Source organism: Moschus berezovskii, chromosome 13, assembly GCF_049115385.1.
Source record: "Moschus berezovskii isolate FMDL1 chromosome 13, NW_MosBer_1.0, whole genome shotgun sequence".
Taxonomy (NCBI): domain Eukaryota; kingdom Metazoa; phylum Chordata; class Mammalia; order Artiodactyla; family Moschidae; genus Moschus; species Moschus berezovskii.
Genome location: NC_142472.1, coordinates 62834458 through 62853271, shown reverse-complemented (window position 1 = coordinate 62853271; position 18814 = coordinate 62834458). Strand labels below are relative to the sequence as shown.

Genomic DNA, 18814 nt, shown 5'->3' with positions numbered 1-18814 from the left:
TGAAATGAGATAGGGACTAATTTTGTTTTTTGTGGATAGAAAATGGTTTCAGAGCCATATAATAAATGAACCACTTTTTCCAATTGAATAGAAATTTTACTTTTCCACATAACAAGTTCCCATATATAACAAGTGGTAGTGGTGGTTTAGTTGCTAAGTCGTTTCTGACTCTTTATGACCCCATGGACTGTAGCCCTCCAGGCTCCTCTGTCCATGGGATTTCCCAGACAAGAATACTGGAAGGGGTAGCCATTTCCTTCTCCATATATACTAAGAAGTAATAATGGTTAAAAAGCTATTCAACTGATCTGTAGTTTTTGCTGTATTCTTGGATCATGGTCTTCCTTTCATAATTTTTGAAATTCTTGGATATATATTCCTCCTTATTAACTAATAAAATAGTTTTATCAAGTTATAAATAAAAAAGATTCTGAACAAAATGATAGTGTTTAGTTGCTAAGTAGTGTCTGACTCTTGCGACCCCATGAACTGTAGCCCATAGGATTTTCCGGGCAAGAATACTGGAGTGAGTTGCCACTTCCTTCTCCAGGGGATCTTCCTGATCCAGGGATTGAACTCAGATCTCCTGCTCCGCAGTCAGATTCTTTACCAACTGAGCTACCAGGGAAGGCCCTTAACAAAATGCACATATTTATTTTGAGACAATTGACACAATTAAGATATTAGGTCTTCCTATTCAGAACATAATATTTTCATCATATTTTGGATCTTATTTTATGCTGTGTGATGTTTTATTGTTTCTTATATATTTTATTTTTTTTTCTTTAATATTTTCATAAGTACAGTATATTTTGCCACAATTTATAATAGCTAATTTTTCATTCTATATTTAATCAGTTTTGTTTATAACTGTATTTCAAATATAGAGAAAAACATGGTTTTTTTTTTTACATATAAGATATATAAGGTATCTTACATCTTAACTTTATTATCTTCAGTTCAGTAGCTCAGTTTGCAACCCATGGACTGAAGCAGGCCAGGCTTCCGTGTCCATCACCAACTCTGACTTTACTCAGACTCATGACCATTGAGTCGGTGATGCTATCCAACCATCTCATCCCCTGTTGTCCCCTTCTCCTCCCACTTTCAATCTTTCCCAGCATCAGGATCTTTTCCAGTGAGTCAGTTCTTCACATCAGGTGGCCAAAGTATTGGAGTTTCAGCTTCAGCATCAGTCCTTCCAATGAATATTCAGGACTGATTTCCTCTAGAATGGACTGGTTTGATCTCCTTGCAGGCCAAGGGACTCTCAAGAGTCTTCTCCAACACCACAGTTCAAAAGCATCAATTTTTCGGCGGTCAGTTTTCTCTATAGTCCAACTCTCACATCCATACATGACTACTGGAAAAACCATAGCTTTGACTAGATGAACCTTTGTTGGCAAAGTAATGTTTTTGCTTTTTAATATGCTATCCAGGTTGGTCATAACTTTTCTTCCAAGGAGCAAGTGTCTTTTAATTTCATGGCCGCAATCACCATCTGCAGGGATTTTGGAGCCCCCAAAATAAAGTCTGTCACTGTTTCCATTGATTCCCCATCTATTTGCCATGAACTGATGGGATGGATGCCGTGATCTTAGTTTTCTGAATGTCGAGTTTTAAGCCAATTTTTTCACTCTCCTCTTTCACTTTCATCAAAAGGCTCTTTAGTTCTGTGCTTCCTGCCATAAGGGTGTTGTCATCTGCATATCTGAGGTTATTGATATTTCTCCCGGCAATCTTGATTCCAGCTTGTGCTTCCTCCAGCCCAGAGTTTCTCATGATGTACTCTGCATATAAGTTGAATAAGCAGGGTGACAATATACAGCCTTGACATACTCCCTTTCCTATTTGGAATCAGTCTGTTGTTCCATGTCCAGTTCTAACTGTTGCTTCCTGACCTGCATATGATTTCTCAAAAGGAAGGTCAGGTGGTCTGGTATTCCCATCTCTTTAAGAATTTTCCATGGTTTGTTGTGATCCACACAGTCAAAGGCTTTGGCATCAACTTCATTCATATAGCAACCACTTGATTTTTGTGCAAGTTCATGTTTGAGTGTATATGTATATGCATATGCGCATGTTTATGAAAATTTCTCAAGTTCTAAATAAATTATGTTTAATTAGTTTTTAAAATATAACTCTAAGTTGAAACTTCCTTATGTTGGTTTGAATTAGAAGGTCTGTCTGGGTGATTGAGATAAATTTGATATTCATAAGTCTGAGTTTAAAAAAAATATAGGTTTCAGTACATTAGATAAAAACATTAAAGCTAAAAGAAAGATTAAGCTAAAGATTCCAACAAATTTTTGTTGAGGTACTTGAAAAAGTTCTCATAAAATTTCAATTATTTAACTATCAATAAGGGTACATAAAAGGTTTTTGAATCATAGAAATTTCATGTTACAGCAATGACCTCTTTCATATAACAGAGATATTAAAGGACTTTCACAAGATAATATAACTAATCCATAGTAAAGCCTGATTAGAATATTGGTCTATTTGGTCTTAATAATTGAGGATATACCAATTACTATTATATTATATAAGAACATTTCTTCTACTCTGTTTATACAGCCCAGTTTAATGAATGCTGAATGTAAGGGAATGAATTCTCAAGCTGGATGAATGTCACTCCAGGATGAATTTTTCTCTAGAAATGTATACTTCAGTATTAATAGTTCCAAAATGTATATGTTAGTGACAAAGAGACATTTCTATATTTGGGTAAAATGTCACACTCTAGATTTTAAAGTATATGCCTCAGACTGGTGCCAAGTCACTTCAATGAAAAGCATTGGGTTGAATTTGAGGAAAGCTATCAGTTTATGTGTTAATAGTTAATCAGTTAAGCTGATTGTTAATCACTCGATCATGTCTGACTCTTTGTAACCCCATGGACTGTAGCCGCCAGCCCCCTCTGTCCATAGGATTCTCCAAGCAAGAATATTGGAGTGAGTTGCCATTCCCTTCTCCAGGAGATCTTTCTGACTTAGGGATCAAACCTAAGGTACTGCATTGCAGGCACATTCTTTACCATTTGAGCATTAATGTGTGTTATTTAGCTTATGTGTAGGTCAGTCATTCTGAAAACTATGTGACATGAAAAAGGCCAAAGCAAAATTCCAGCTATACAGTGTAATAAACAGAGATATGAGTTTGGTTTCCAGATCCTCTTTTAATTGCCTCTTCTTCTTAGTTGTAGATTTCTGTGTCAACAATATAATTCAATCAGTTGAAATTCGTTAAATGGGAGAGTATGTTGCTTATAAGTAACATCAGTATATTTTCATACATGTATGTTTGCATGGGTGTAATGCTTTTGTGTCTGTAGAGTTTATTTTGACTAAAATAAGTCAAGCATAGTGTAATTTTTCTCTACATGGTTGTTCTTGTGATGTTCATTTCTGTCCTTAAATATGTCAAATTTGGAGGAAAAAAATTATATTCCTATCAAAGTAATTTTTAGGTAATAGCCCCTGAGCACATATAGTGAACTATTTATTTTCCTGTTAGAAAATCTGCTTTTCACCTATGACATTGGAAGCCCAAAAAGAAAGAGGGAGAGTTGCATACTGAAGATACTGAATAAAGCAAAGCACAGGATAAGGACAGAAAATAGACTTGGGAGTGAACCATGAAAGAAGGAGAAGCCATTTTCTCCTTTTTCTAAATGTTTCTGAGTTCCAATGCCTTATGTTTTAGACTTCTTTAAATTTCTGTTGTTTAATCGCAAAGACACGTCCGACTCTTACAACCCCAGGGACTGTAGCCTGCCAGGATCCTCTGTTCATGGGATTTTTCAGGCAAGAATACTGGGATGAGTTACTATTTCCTTCTCCAGGGTATCTTCCCAACTCAGGAATCAAACCCGCGTCTCCTGCATTGGCAGGCAGATTCTTTACCACTGAGCCACCTGGGAAACCCTTAAATTTCTGAGTATCAGGTAAATAGTAAAGTTGCTAATCAACTGATAATCATCTCTGCTGCTGGAGCTCAGCAAACAGGCATCTCTTCACTGCCCTCTTCTCTGCTCCAATGTCACCATCTTCCAAGGTCCTTTGAGATGGTACTCTCATCTTTCCTATGAAGTCAGTAAGAAGTGGCCTTTCATTAACTTTTATTCTTGGCCAGCTAGTGGGCAAAAGAGAGGAGAAGGGTCATTGGCCCTTATTTGATTAAAGGCTTCTCTGAAAATCCCTTTTCAGTCCTAGAGTTTGCAAATATGCCATTAGAATACTGCCATTCTGTAATGGAACTCCGACTTGTTTAGTTTAGTTTATGACTAGTTTTCCTTCCGAGATAAGTAGACATTTTTGAAACCGAAACCCGAACTGAAAGACATGTCAGGGCATCTGGACTAGAACTCCCTTGTCCTCTGATACCTTTGCTTTGAATTGCTCCTGCTCCACACATACATTTCCTCTCTGTCTGTCTCTCTCTCCTGCATCATGGTCATGATCACAGTCTTTCTTTTTCATTACTGCAGCTCTAGCTTAGACTGCACTGGTTACCAGGCTGCCCCATCTACCTCCAGCCATTCTACTTTTCAATCTGATAATCAAAATATGCTACAGTGATATTAGCATGTAGGAATTACGCCATTATTCTCCTGGTTAAATTCTTCTGTGACTCCCTCAATGGCTATTCTAAAACCTTCCCTCATGTTGCCCTAATCTGCATTCAGGCATTTTACAGTTATTTATCTCTATGTGGTTTATCCCATATTCTAAACAATTTGCTATGAATCCATTTTTCTTATATTTGTTACTTGTTATCATTTTCTGGTAACTTTTCTATGTCGCTAGTTCCAACCCATCTTAAGTATAAATTCCCTCTAAAATCTTTTTCTAATTCTACCTAGTAAAAATAATGTCTTCTGTAAATTAATTTCCCTATTGCTTTATTTATACTCTCTTTGGGGAATTTATTAAATATTTATGCAAAGATCACTTGCATAATATTATACTCCTTGTGTGTGTGTGTGTAGGTGTGTGCATTTGTGTGTATGCGCAACCATACTTTTAGGACTAAGGAGAATAATTACATGATTATTTCCATAGAAGCTTTCAGGCCTTAGACAAATTCAATATACAACCCTGATAATAAGTAAAACAATTCAAAATTATTGCTTAAAATGTTGAATGCCATAAATAAGTAGATGGATAGAGTGATAAGGGACTAGCAATACCAAGTATAATTTACAGTGGGCATGAAAGTTGGTATCACTGTTTAAGAATATTATTCGATCCAGAAATTCCATTCCTAGGTACAAGACCAACAGACACGGACAAAATTGTGCAAAGGAACCATATTCTTAATAGCCATAGACTGGAAACCACACAGATATCATAAAAAATAGATTGATAAATAAGTTGTGTCATTTTCAAAAATCAAAATCTTATGCTGAATTGCCATAACAAAGATGACTGCTACTGACAGAGAAAGTTAAGCATAAAAAGTACACACTTTGATCTGTTTATATAAAGTTTAAAAGTGTGTGGAAGTATCTGTGGTGATAGCAGTTAGATTTGTGATTGTGGAATGGAATGACTGAGAAAGGACAAGAGGCAGGTTCTTGGGATGCGGACACTCTTCCAGGTTTTTGTCTGCGTTATGTCGCACAAGCATGCTCACATTTTAAAAAGGTATCAAGCTATTCAGTTCAGTTCAGTCGCTCAGTTGTGTCCGACTCTCCACGACCCCATGAATCACAGCACCCCAGGCCTCCCTGTCCATCACCAACTCCCAGAGTTCACTCAAACTCATGTCCACAGAGTCGGTGATGCCATCCAGCCATCTCATTTTCTGTCGGCCCCTTCTCCTCCTGCCCCCAATCCCTCCCATCATCAGACTCTTTTCCAGTGAGTCAACTCGTCGCATGAGGTGGCCAAAGTATTGGAGTTTCAGCTTTAGCATCAGTCCTTCCAATGAACACCCAGGACTGATCTCCTTTAGAATGGACTGGTTGGATCTCCTTGCAGTACAAGGGACTCTCAAGAGTCTTCTCCAGCACCACTGTGCATTTTACTGTTTGAAAGTGAAAGTCACTCCGTTATGTCTGACTCTTTGCAACTCCATGGACTGTAGGCCAGAATACTGGAGTGGGTGGCCTTTCGCTTCTCCAGGGGATCTCCCAACCCAAGAATCTAATGTATGCTATACCTCACAAACAAGTTCAAAATTAATAATGATTTCAATGAATCAAAATATATTGAATAAAAGAAAAATCCACGGGCCCATGAATAATACTCAGTAATTAAAAGAAGAGGACCAAATTATACATATAAAAGAATGCAAGTAAGCAAACTCAGAAGTGATGACAGAATAAGAAAGCCCTCAATTATCAAACACCATGTAATAACCGATGTAGGTGCATAATTAGCACTCAATAATAGGCAATCATTTAAGTGTTTTTGTTTTATTGCTAGTTTCAATGCAATGCTTACCTTCTGGGACCTGGATAAACAATCATGTGTGCCTGCTGGGCTGCGTGATCAGAGTCCCAGCAGACTATATATATATATATTTTTGTGTGTGTGTTTTGCTTGAATATAACTGGTGAAAGTATGTTTTTTTTTAGAAGCAGCAGTGATTTGAGGTGGGTGTTTTTTGGTTTGGTTTTTTTTTTTTTTTGCTGTTTTATTCCATTCTTGACCAAAGCTTCCTCTCAGTGTTTTTTTTCTTAAGGAAAATTAAAGGGTGAAGTGGGAGATATATTTAAGTTGTCTTCTAAAAAATTAAATACTGAATATGTTTATACACACACACACATACATAGAGTGTGTATCTTATGAAATAAACAGATATCCAAAATGGCCAGATGAATTAAAAGCATATGAGTTTAATTATTCTCTTGTAAAGATTACTTAAAAGTAGTGCAACTCAAGCTGCATATGACTTTCATTTGTCTCTCAATTGTCTTCTTTTTATCCTTTTGTGGTTTCCATCATATTTGACCAATATCCCATTTTAATGCTTTTTTATGTCATCACTTTTTCTTCTCAGCCTGTTTAACTTGTCCTTATGTAGCACTTATTTTCACAGAGGCCTTTATGACTTTGTGGCAGCAGGAAGAAATATTAAACCAAAAATTTGTCAAGCAGCAGGGTGTAGTGCAATACATACAGGTCTGGGTGTCAGACAGATGGGCCTGGTTCTAACAGCAGGATACCAGCTTACTCACCAAGAGAGCATGTCTATAAAAATATGAATAATGAATAGTGAGAGTAAGTGTTCTTGCTGTTAAGTTGCTAAGTTGAATCTGACTTTTTGCAACCCCATGGACTGCAGCATGCCAGGCTTCCTTGACCTTCACTATCTCCCAGAGTTTGCTCAGACTCATGTCCTTTGAGTTGGTGATGCCATCCATCCATCTCATCCTCTGTCATCCCCTTCTCCTCCTGACCTCCATCTTTCCCAACATCAGGTTCTTTTCCAATGAGTCTGCTCTTAGCATCAGGTGGCCAAAGTAGTGGAGCTTCAGCTTCAACATCACTCATTCCAACGAATATTTGAGGCTGATTTCCTTTAGGATTGACTACTTTGATCTCTTGGCAGTCCATGGAACTCTCAAGAGCTTTAGGCCTATTAAATAGTGCCTATAAAATTTTTTTTGTCTTCACCATTCCTAGAGAATAACACAAAGGAAATTGTAAGTGCACTGGTGACCTGATTCATTGGGAAGCATTTTTTTCTAATAAACAACAATGTTAGCAAGGGAACATCTCTTGTCATCTGGAAGATACACTGTAAAGGATATATGAAAAGAGAAAGCTGAGAGGATACCCCTCTTATGTTCGGCTGCCACCTTTAATCATAGGTTGGGTCTTAGGGCTGCAGAAGATAAAACACAAACAAGCCCAAAACCTGAGTGAGGAATTCAAAAACTTGTACTGCAGAGGAAAATCTGGGGTTTAAAACAAATCATTAACTATTTTTCAGTGTCTTTCTTATTATTTAGGTAGGCCACATCACTGGGAAAGAAAAATAAAGATTGGCAGTTAGAAAAGAAGTTAAGAGCAAGAAAGACTTTTACCAAGGGTTTTCATAGGCATTGAGTTTAAGATTTCATAAAATGTCACAATTCAGATAAAACAAAGAATATCGTGTCATTTATTGCAGTTTTTTTTTTTTTCTTAATCTCATTTTTCCTGTCTTTGGAGGGGAAAAAGCCGCATCTGTCATGGAAGGAAAAAAAATAAAAAAACCTGGCTAGAGATGTATGAATCTTGTTTAACATTGCTGTAGCATGTTGTCTTAAATCACGGGCTTGAGCAAATGAGCTCCTCCTGACCTCTGCTTTCTTCTTCTTTCTAGGTGCCTCCCATACTCCTTGATAAGCAGTTCTCTGAATTCACTCCAGACATTACGCCCATCATTTTGGCAGCCCATACAAATAATTATGAGATAATAAAACTTTTGGTTCAGAAAGGCGTCTCAGTGCCGAGACCCCACGAGGTCCGCTGTAACTGCGTTGAATGCGTGTCTAGCTCAGATGTGGACAGTCTCCGCCACTCTCGCTCCAGACTCAACATCTACAAGGCCCTGGCCAGCCCCTCTCTCATTGCCCTGTCCAGTGAAGACCCTTTTCTCACAGCCTTTCAGTTGAGTTGGGAGCTCCAGGAACTGAGTAAGGTGGAAAATGAATTCAAGTCAGAGTATGAGGAGCTGTCTCGACAGTGCAAACAATTTGCTAAGGACCTACTGGATCAGACAAGAAGTTCCCGAGAGCTGGAAATCATTCTTAATTACCGCGATGACAACAGTCTCCTGGAAGAACAAAGTGGAAATGATCTCGCGAGACTCAAATTAGCCATTAAGTACCGTCAGAAAGAGGTGAGTGTTGCTAGACTTTGTCCATCAAAATGCCACAGACCTTAATCATAGGGGGGAAAAGCTGGTACTCCAAAATTAGGCTGGGATTTTAAAGCATTTTCTATTTAACTTAAGTGGAAGAAATGTTGGCCAGATTACTGATTATGAAACACATTTAGGAGTGGCAGTAAGTGGTTTAATAATTGGTGATGTTTTTTGACATCTGTATTAAAATATACACATTTACTCGGGTGAAAATGGTAAAACTAATGAATTTTAGACTCTCTGTATGAAGAGTTCTGATTCTGCCATTTATAAGTCTTGTTCCTTTAGAGGGTCACACAGATTTCTTTGAGCTTCGGTTTTCTCATCTGCTTAATGGACTTAATATTTATCCTTGATTATATGTATACTTCTTTATACATATAAAATATTTTTCTCACAGATTTGAAGGAAGTATAAAATGAGTGTATGAATGCTCTGAGTAAATTATAAGGTGTGATATTAATAAAAATACACTATTAGAAATTATTAATAAAAGAAAGCTTTTAGTCCAACAGCAAGTGGAAGTTCTAAAACGTCTCTCACGTATGGCTTAGTGTTCTTTTTTTGTCAGGAATGAGAGGTTAAAGAAGTCAGTGGCAGGAGAGTAATACAGTGTTCATTAGATTTCTATGGATTTGAATATTAAATGAGGAAAATTCAGATCTATTATACTTATTGCCTAGCATAATTGTTTTTTGCTTCTATCACTGATTTTGAGTAAGTTCTCAAAAATTTGTTTACTTCTACCTCCAAAATATATTGGTTTTCTTTTCATTGGTGAATTATAGTAATTATTCTAGAACAAAAATATTGGGAAACTACATATATAAGATGAAAAAGAAAAAGAAGCTTCTGAAAAAAATGTATTTAATTTTTTTTGAGTTGGCCCTAAATATTCTACATTAGCCCTGGCTGCATTATCTATTGCTACTTAACTAAATACTTAAGGTTCAAGATATTTGAATTTGCTTCTTTAAGTTTATTCTGTAGTTCTTTGGTCAGTTGTCATGGAGCTTAAAAGTAATTAACAATCTTTTTCCTCAACAGCAAAGGAAATGGCTTCTTTTGTGTGTTTTACCTCTGACTCTAAAATCACATGCACTAGATTGAGCCATGTCAATACCATCAACTCATTTTTTTAGGGTCTTGTGTTTAGAACTCAGGATTCTATTTTTTCTTAAGATATTAGAATAATTTTAATATGCAACTAGAAGAAATTAATGAAAAACTTCACTTGACTAAAGATGTTTTTTCTTTGCCTAGATCCTTTTGTATATTTTAAGAAAAGACTCAATTTCAAGGTTTATTGAACAAAGAGCCACAAATTGAGTCCTTGGTTAGGTATGTTAGAAGCAAAACAATAGAAAATATTTGATAATTTCTAACACTTCTTTCAAGATGCTTGTACTTTTTGTTTCTGTGAAGTTACGGAATTAGAGGGTGATAGAACCTTGTACAAAAAGTACAAACATCTTGAAAGAAGTGTTAGAAATTATCAAATATTTTCTATTGTTTTGCAGGATGAAGGAAGGCTAAAAATATGTAACATGTAATAAGAAAATAAGAAGTAGTAATAACTTTCAAAAGATACATTTTTTAAATGACTGCATTTGCATTTTCTATTTTAGTTTTGAAATAACAATGGAGGGAAAAAAGCAAAATTATTACAGAATTGTTCTGAAGTATCTCATTCAATATCAAAGAGTATATTTCCCTAGAGTTGACAGTTTTTCAAGAGAAAGTAATGTTGGATGGCTAATAATAGCATTATAAAATCAACAATAAGATTTTACACTCATATACATTCTTTGAAATCATAGGTTGTGTTTTATGAAACTTACTCCTAAATTATTCAAAAATTACCGATGTGAAAATACTTGATAAGATTTTCTAGTGATAGCATGTGTGTTAAATAAAACTCTACTTTAGCATAAATGTCTTCCCTTATACTTTTTTTTTTAAAGGGCATAGAGTGAACAGGAAGAACTTTTTTGAGAAAAAGTTTTATTGGAGTATGCTGCTGCTGCTGCTGCTAAGTCGCTTCAGTCGTGTCCGACTCTGTGCGACCCCAGAGACGGCAGCCCACCATAGTTGATTTATAATGTATTAATTTCAGCTGTACAGCAAAGTTAATTAGTTATACATATTACATATATCTATTCTTTTATTAGAGTATTTTTCCATATAGGCCATTACAGAGTATTGAGTAGAGTTCCCTGTGCTATAAATCCTCACAAAATACTAGCAAATCGAATCCAACAACACATTGCTCTATACGTTGTTAACCACAAGTTCTCCTTGTTTCAGTCTACAAAAGTTTGAGGTTTGTCTTTAACCCATCTCTGATGTTTTGGGATTGCCTTCCCACTAATGTTCACATGGCTGAGTCCTACTCGCTCTTAAAAGCGCACTCAGTTCTCTATTCCCACAGAGAGATTCCATGAAGCAATTCTTCCATACAACCTTTAGGATAAATGCCTTCATTATGCACATTCTAGGCTGCATTGTACTGCTGTATTTTACTTGCCTTCTCTAGTAGACGGCTGAGCGGCCTCACTTCACTTCAGTTCTCTAGGCTGTCAGTGTCAGGAACACGTTTGTCTCGTTCATCAGTCCTGCTTCAGTACCTGATAGAGAAAAGATGCTCCACATGAATTGATCTCAATATGCTCAGTATGAATGCATTTGAATAAAGTTTCAAAATCTCTTAGTTCTGGAAGGCTCCCTGCATGTTTCCTTGCCTGATTAATTTGCAGTGTTTAGGTCACACAGAGTCGGACAAGACTGAAGTGACTTAGCAGCAGCAGGTTAATAATGGAAAGCAATCAAATGCATTATTTTGTATGAAAAGGGAAACTCATATACACCCGGGGCAGATTTATTTCAATGTATGGCAAAACCAACCAATATAATATTGCAAAATAATTAACCTCCAATAAAAAAAATAAAACACTAAAAAAATAAATAAAATAAAATTTAAATCTAAAAAAAAAAGAAAAGGTTGCAATGCAACCCCTGTATAGCTCTTCAAATTAAAGTGAAATATATATATAATATAAAGTGAAATATATATATATAATATGAAGTGAAATATATATATATAATCTCTATATAGTCAACAGCCTATGTTCTTTTAAATTTACTTTTCCTTTTTTCTTGAAGGTAAGTCAACAGTTTTGCAACATTAACTTTCAACTTGGTACTAATCTGGGTTCTGTCTTAGAAATTAAGGGAATTGTTAAAGAGGAAGGAGAGAAATCAACATGGGGACAGCCCTGGCCTCATACCTGTTTATCCTATCCTGGAGCAATATGAAGAGATTTGTATCAATCAGCTGCTTTCTATAGCATGTGGTATCAGAACCTTGGGACTATGTGGCTTACAATGGCTCTCTCCTCTTAGATCCTTTGATTCTGGTGGCTAGTCAGCAGTTGTGTAAGACTTTTGCATTTGCTACAAATCGGGCAAGAAGAGCTGACCTTTGTTAGGCATTCAATTCAGTTCAGTCACTCAGTCGTGTCCCACTCTTTGTGACCCCATGGACTGTAGCACGCCAGGCCTCTCTGTCCATCACCAACTCCCGGAGCTTACTCAAACTCATGTCCATTGAGTCAGTGATGCCATCCAACCATCTCATCCTCTGTCATCCCCTTCTCCTCCTGCCTTCAATCTTTCCCAGCATCAGGGCCTTTTCAAATGAGTCAGCTCTCCGCATCAGGTGGCCCAAGTATTGGAGTTTCAGCTTCAACATCAGTCCTTCCAATGAACATTCAGGACTGATTTCCTTTAGGATGGATTGGTTGGATCTCCTTGCAGTCCAAGAGACTCTCTAGAGTCTTCTCCAACACCATAGTTCAAAAGCATTAATTCTTCTGTGCTCAGCTTTCTTTATAGTCCAACTATGTTAGGCGTATAGTCTGTTAGACATATAGTGCAACTCTGTTAGGAACTGACTGTCTTTTAATTCTTCGTTTTTCACTATTATTCAAGTCTAGGATGTCTAGAATATACCTTTCATATTTTCTTGTGTCTGGTAAATTCCACATCAGAATATGGATAATTTGGAGGGAAAAAAAATGTCTCATACTATCGGGACATTGTCTCATGGACATCAAACAACTATTATGGAAGAATGGCAAAGGGAGTACTTCTGGGGAGAAAAGTAGGAAAGGGGTATTGCATACAGTGTTCCCCTCCATAACTGAGATTTTTCTGCTGAAATAACTTTGAGAGTCATTCACCCAAGTAAATATGGTAATGCCTTTGTCTTAGTTTGCTTTACGTAGCTAACACAGAATGGGTTATTTGAATTTGATTAGGTATTACCACGTTCCTCTCTTTTTTTTTTTTTTCTCACTTCTCTGTTTTGAACTGTTTTGGAAACATTCATGTGTTCAGATCTCTTCTTAAAAACCACTTCCTCTGGAAGTATGCCCTTAACCTGTTTTCGACTCAGAATTCATCATTAGTTTCTCTTGCTATGGCAGCAGTGTTGCTTCATTGCAAGTACTGTTTTGCCTCCTACTTGTTTTCACTTTTGGTTTCTTCCATTCAACACCTTGCCTTTAGTCCTACCTCCTCCAGTCCATTGACCACTGCACCACCTAAAGGTCTTTGTTTTGTGTTTTAGGAAAAGTAAATCTAGGGATAGTTTTTCAGGTATAGTTCTGAAAGCCCCTGTCTTAGAGAAGCCCTCTATTCGGTCACCATGAATCTGACCATGTGAGCTCTGTGTAAAGCATTGCAGTGTCTTTCTCACTCTTGCAAATAAAGTCCAAACTGTCACAGCTCGCTTTATATGGATTCTGCCTAAATCGTTAGTTTCATTGTTTGCCATCACTACTCATAGTTCACATTTCAGTCAAATGCAAATACTCATAATTATACTGCTTTCCCACGTTGGGCCTTTCCAACCAGGACTCTCTTAACATAGAAAGACCTCTGTCCTGTTTCATGTTGCTTGCCCATTTTCATGGGTTTTGCCGGATCTCGGTAAAATTGTCTGGGAGGTTTTTTTAAACACTGAACTGCTGCTTCTTTCCCAATGCTCAGGACAGTTACACTAAAACCCCTGGAAATGCAGAGGTATTTTTTTAAAGACTACCCAGATAATTCTAATGTGCTGTCAAGGTGAGTAAGTACTACTTGAAATTATATATCAAGGTTTAACTCATGAATTAAAGTTTCTTTAGATTTCCTTGACTTTCTCAAGTAGAGAAGACAGAGGTTGCCAAATGTAACATCATCAGAAGCACCTGAGCAGCTTTTGGAAGCAACTCTCCTTTTGGCTCAGCTGGTAAAGAATCTGCCTGCAATGCAGGAGACCTGGGTTCGATCCCTGGGTTGGGAAGATCCCCTGGAGATTTTCCAAGGGCTCTGGAAGGAAGGAAAGGCTACCCACTCCAGTATTCTGTCCTGGAGAATTCCATGAACTGTATAGTCCATGGGGTTGCAAAGAGTCGGACACAACTAAGCAACTTTCACTTTCATGAATTTTCTTTCTCTCAGCCCCAAGTGCAGAAATTCACCTTCAGTAAGTCCTTGCATCTGTGGCATAGCACAGACATCCTCTCAAGTTCTTCCCATCTCTCCCTTCTTATGTCATCACCCACCCTATTATGGTTGCCCTGATCCTGATATCCTTCTTTCTCCTTAAGGTCTATTCCACTGCTAACAGGATTCTTAAAGCTTTCGTTTATTGGCAAAGTAAGATCCAAGAGTTAGGTAGGAAAAAAAAAATCCTACTTAAAAAAGGGAAGTAAACCTAAGGAAATGCAATGATGGAGGGGAAGGGGTCAAACATTAATAGTCTCCTGTCACATGATAGAGAAATGAAAACTTTCCATCTGAGTGTGCATACCTAGCCATGCCTTCTTTTAGGTAAATTTCTGACCATCTAAAAACTATTGGAGATATCTTTTTGGTGATATCAAGTAACTCATCTCTGATGGTTGAAAAAAAAATTCTATAAAAGTATGAAGCCTATGAAATGGATATAATTCTCTTTCCCACGCCTAATCAGGTATGTGATGTTGTATCAATTAGCTTTTGTTTTTGTTTTCTCACCTTTAAAATGGGAAAATACTGCCGACTTCATAGGTCAGTAGTTAAGGTGAAGCATGATAATACAGGTCCAGACTTAGGCATACTTCCTGGCATATATGTCCATGGAAGGGTAGCTGACTGTTACATTTAGTTATTACTGTTATTATAATTGTTTTTGTTTATCCCTTCATGGAACCTCAGTATAAAAAACTAAGTGCATGCAGAGAAATGATATATACCACTCTATTGTATGTCCTGCAGCAAAACGAGGGGACTTAAATTAAATGTTTTAATATGTATACTGAATATTTATATAGGCCTCATGGGTTTCATAGCACTTTTGAACTGTGAGTTTGGAACTGACACATACACACTGCTAAAAATAAATGATAAATTAAAAGATTTTTTTGAAATTTATCATTACAGTCTATTATTATAATCAGTATGCTAAACTATTTATTTTAAAACAATAGTCTCATCAAAAATGCATAATGTATAAATATTATGCCAGAGCCTAGGGTTGTCCATGCTCTAGTTCTTCCATTTTAAGCTTTCAAAAGTAACTTAGATTATGTATTACACACTCAATTTTAATTTGTCCTCCTGCTTTGCATTTTTTAATATATTTTAGGCATTGATTATGTATGCCCTTTGAACCTGACTGCTGCCTGCTAGACCACAGAATCAGGAACTCTTATCACACCAGCACTTATCAAGAATGCCAGGCATATGGCAGAGTTTTAATACATGAGGTTACACTGAGTGATGTAAATAATTAAGAGACTTGTATGAATAAAAGGGATAAAAAGCTGCATTTCTTTAGCTTACTTTCCTTTTCCTCTGTCCTTGGGAGCACACTCACTGACCAATTTCTGGGCCCTGCATTTTGGTCCTCCAAGTGTGTTCACATACCTGCTGTTGCTATGCAAAGGCAACACAGATAAAAGCTTCCTAACCCTTCTGCCCACCCACTCCTGGGGCCCAAACATTTCAGCACTTGCCACTGGATAATGAATGAAGCAAATGCCTGTTCAGGACTTGGTGAGCCCGGAAGACAGTACTATGACAGGTCATTAGGCATTTAATTTAACACTAGGTTTTTAGAGCTTGGAATTCAATTCCCATGTTTCTTTACAGCTAATTAATGACATGAAACCACTAATTCATATCTGAAAGTGATTGTTTCTGTTTCTTCCACAATGAAATATGAAATGGTATATGTCTACAACATTGTATAAATTCATCCTTTTGAACAGCATTGAGTAGAATGTGATAAATTTATATCTTCTAAAACATAAAATAGCAAGCTTTAACTTGAAGTTAGATATAAAATATAGCTTGTATTTGATGTTGTTGTTCAGTCACAAAGTCATGTCCGACTCTTTGCGACCCTATGGACTGTAGCCAACCAGACTCCTCTGTCTGTGGGATTTCCCAGGCAAGAATACTGGAGTGGGTTGCCATTACCTTCTCCAGGGGATCTTGATATTGTTTTAATAAATCCAAAAAGGAAATGACTAAGTGACTTATTTTCAGAGAGGTATACACTTCTGTTCACCTAACAAAAATGCATTGTGTCCACAGAATAAGCAACTCTTTTCAACGTAACTTTCATTTGCTGCAGACATCAACTAAAAACATTAGGTTTTTGATAATATCTTTAAAAAATTTCACTGTGTATTCTACACCCTCTCTGGTCCTTCAAGGGGTGTGGCTCAGATGGTAAACAATTTGCCTGCAATGTGAGATACCGGGGTTCAATCACTGGGTCAGGAAGATCCCCTAGAGAAAGGAATCATGGCTACCCACTCCAGTATTCTTGCCTAGAGAATTCCATGAACAGAGGCTACAGTCCATGGGGTGACAGAGTCAGATACAACTGAGCTACTAGCATGTTTCACTGGTTTTCCGAGGAATAACTTTTCTGTATCCAACTGGGACTTCTGACTCCATGATAATTGACAAACTTGAGTAGCAATAAGATCAGCCCCTATTCAGATCCTATAATTTCATTTGTCAGCAATGAAGAACCCTGTCTATTGCTGCTTTTGCACAAAACTTCCCATTTAAATTTGAGGATTTTGCTTGGGTCATAATTTAACGTCTCAAATCTTCTCTGTCACTTATCACAAAACAACATTAAGAATTACTGCTTTTCAAAATCATGAATTTAACAGTTTATTCCAGCCCACATACAGAAGTAAAATACAAAAACCAAATGGGTTGGCAAAGCATTATTGTTGTCAGGAAAACCTAGTGGCTTTGAGATACAATGTAAAATCCTGCTCAAGATCCCTGATAAACTATGGGAATGAGAAGGAGCTTTTACACTTTTCCTTACCCTCATTTTCCTTCACCATATGTGGCATATTCACAGGTTTTCTCAATAAAGGTTAGTTATGTTTTGTCTCAAGTCCTGGGAAAAGAAACGTACAGTGAAACCCTCTAGGATGTATAATAGAGGGTTTGTGCTATAATTTGGCGATTTATGAGCCTTAAGCTTAATTCTGAAGCAGTGTGTTTATTGACTGCTTCTCGGTAATATAGAACTGGGAAAACAATCCCATAGGATTATATTTTTATTCTTTGTAGCACTCTCTGTTCCCTTTTTCCCTTTGGCTTTAGGGAGCACTCAGTGGTGTGCCTTCTGCTGCTATGGAGAAATACTGAAAGCCTTTTTCTTTATGGTTTTTACCTTCATCAGCCCCCTTGAAAGCTCCCTGTGAGTTGTAAGAAGTCCTGCTTTTCCTCATTCCAAAACCACCACTTCAGGTTTAAATGCGGGGCTCCATTGTTGTTTTGCTCTGTGGCATTCCCTAAGCTCAGTGATTTTCCCCAGGTGGTTCTGGAACATGCAGCCCAAAACCTCTTTTCTTCCTTTGCCACATTCATCTCTAATATTGGGCAGTGGGGAGCTGGAAAATCTGATTGGCAGCTGTTATTAAGTAAACATAGGAGGGACCTAGTGGTTGGGCTTAGGGGGCTTTGGTCAAGATAATGCTCTTTCTCTCTCCAAGTGCAAGTCCACACGTGATTGCAGAGTGTCTATTCAATGCCGGAGATAGAGGCCAGCAAAATGAGAACACAGCAAGTCCTAAGCCAAGTTTGGGTTTCTTCCAGAAACTTCCTAGAACCTAGAATTTTTTTTGAAGGGAGTTAGCAATGTTTTATTTCAAAATGCTAAGACTGACTTTACATTTGCTATTCAGACTCCTCTTCTGTAAATAACCTCCTGGTATCAGTATCGCAATGCTTATTGTGAATGGGCTTTGAAATACTGTGTTTGGAAAACAGCGTATATTGTTTTTCTGATTACACGGCATTACATGCCAGTATAAGAAATGTGTGATATCAATAAATATGATATTGACAAGTGTGTAACCACATAATGCTAATATTCAGTTTAGTTTTTAAATAATTTCTTATCATAAATAGGTAGAGCGTAGAATTTTATTCTTGCTTAGTACACTGAAATCCGTGTGTGTGTGTGTGTCTACTGCAGTTCTTAAGCAGAAAATGCTGTTGCTGTTGTTGTTTAGTTACTAAGTCATGTCTGACTCTTTGTGACCCTATGTACTGCAGCCCACCAGGCTCCTCTGTCCATGGGATTTCCCAGGCAAGAATACTGGAGTGGGTTGCCATTTCCTCCTCCAGGGGATCTTCCTGACCCCGTGATTGAACCTGCATCTCCTGCAGGCAGATTCCTCACCACTGAGCAACCTGGGTATAAGCTAAAAATAGATTTTTAGCCATATTTCATGAACACTTTATATGCTATGTCCTTCATTGATAATGTTTTCTCATTTTCTTCCCTCCTTCCTTCCCTGTCCTCCTTCCTTATTAGGACTTTCAATCACCGTATGTAAGCGAGTCTTTTCTCTTACAGTTGGTGCTAGACAGGGAGGCC

General features: G+C 37.3%; 1 protein-coding gene across 3 annotated transcripts in view; it reads left to right on the top strand.

The window, feature by feature from the left end:
- TRPC4 (transient receptor potential cation channel subfamily C member 4) overlaps window positions 1-18814 on the top strand; it is a 209905-nt gene that overhangs the window by 89572 nt on the left and 101519 nt on the right. For all 3 annotated transcript variants that reach the window (XM_055426213.2, XM_055426211.2, XM_088842727.1), the window contains one exon: window positions 8320-8838. In XM_055426213.2, the coding sequence (XP_055282188.1) occupies window positions 8320-8838 (519 nt within the window). The remainder of the gene's footprint in view (window positions 1-8319; window positions 8839-18814) is intronic.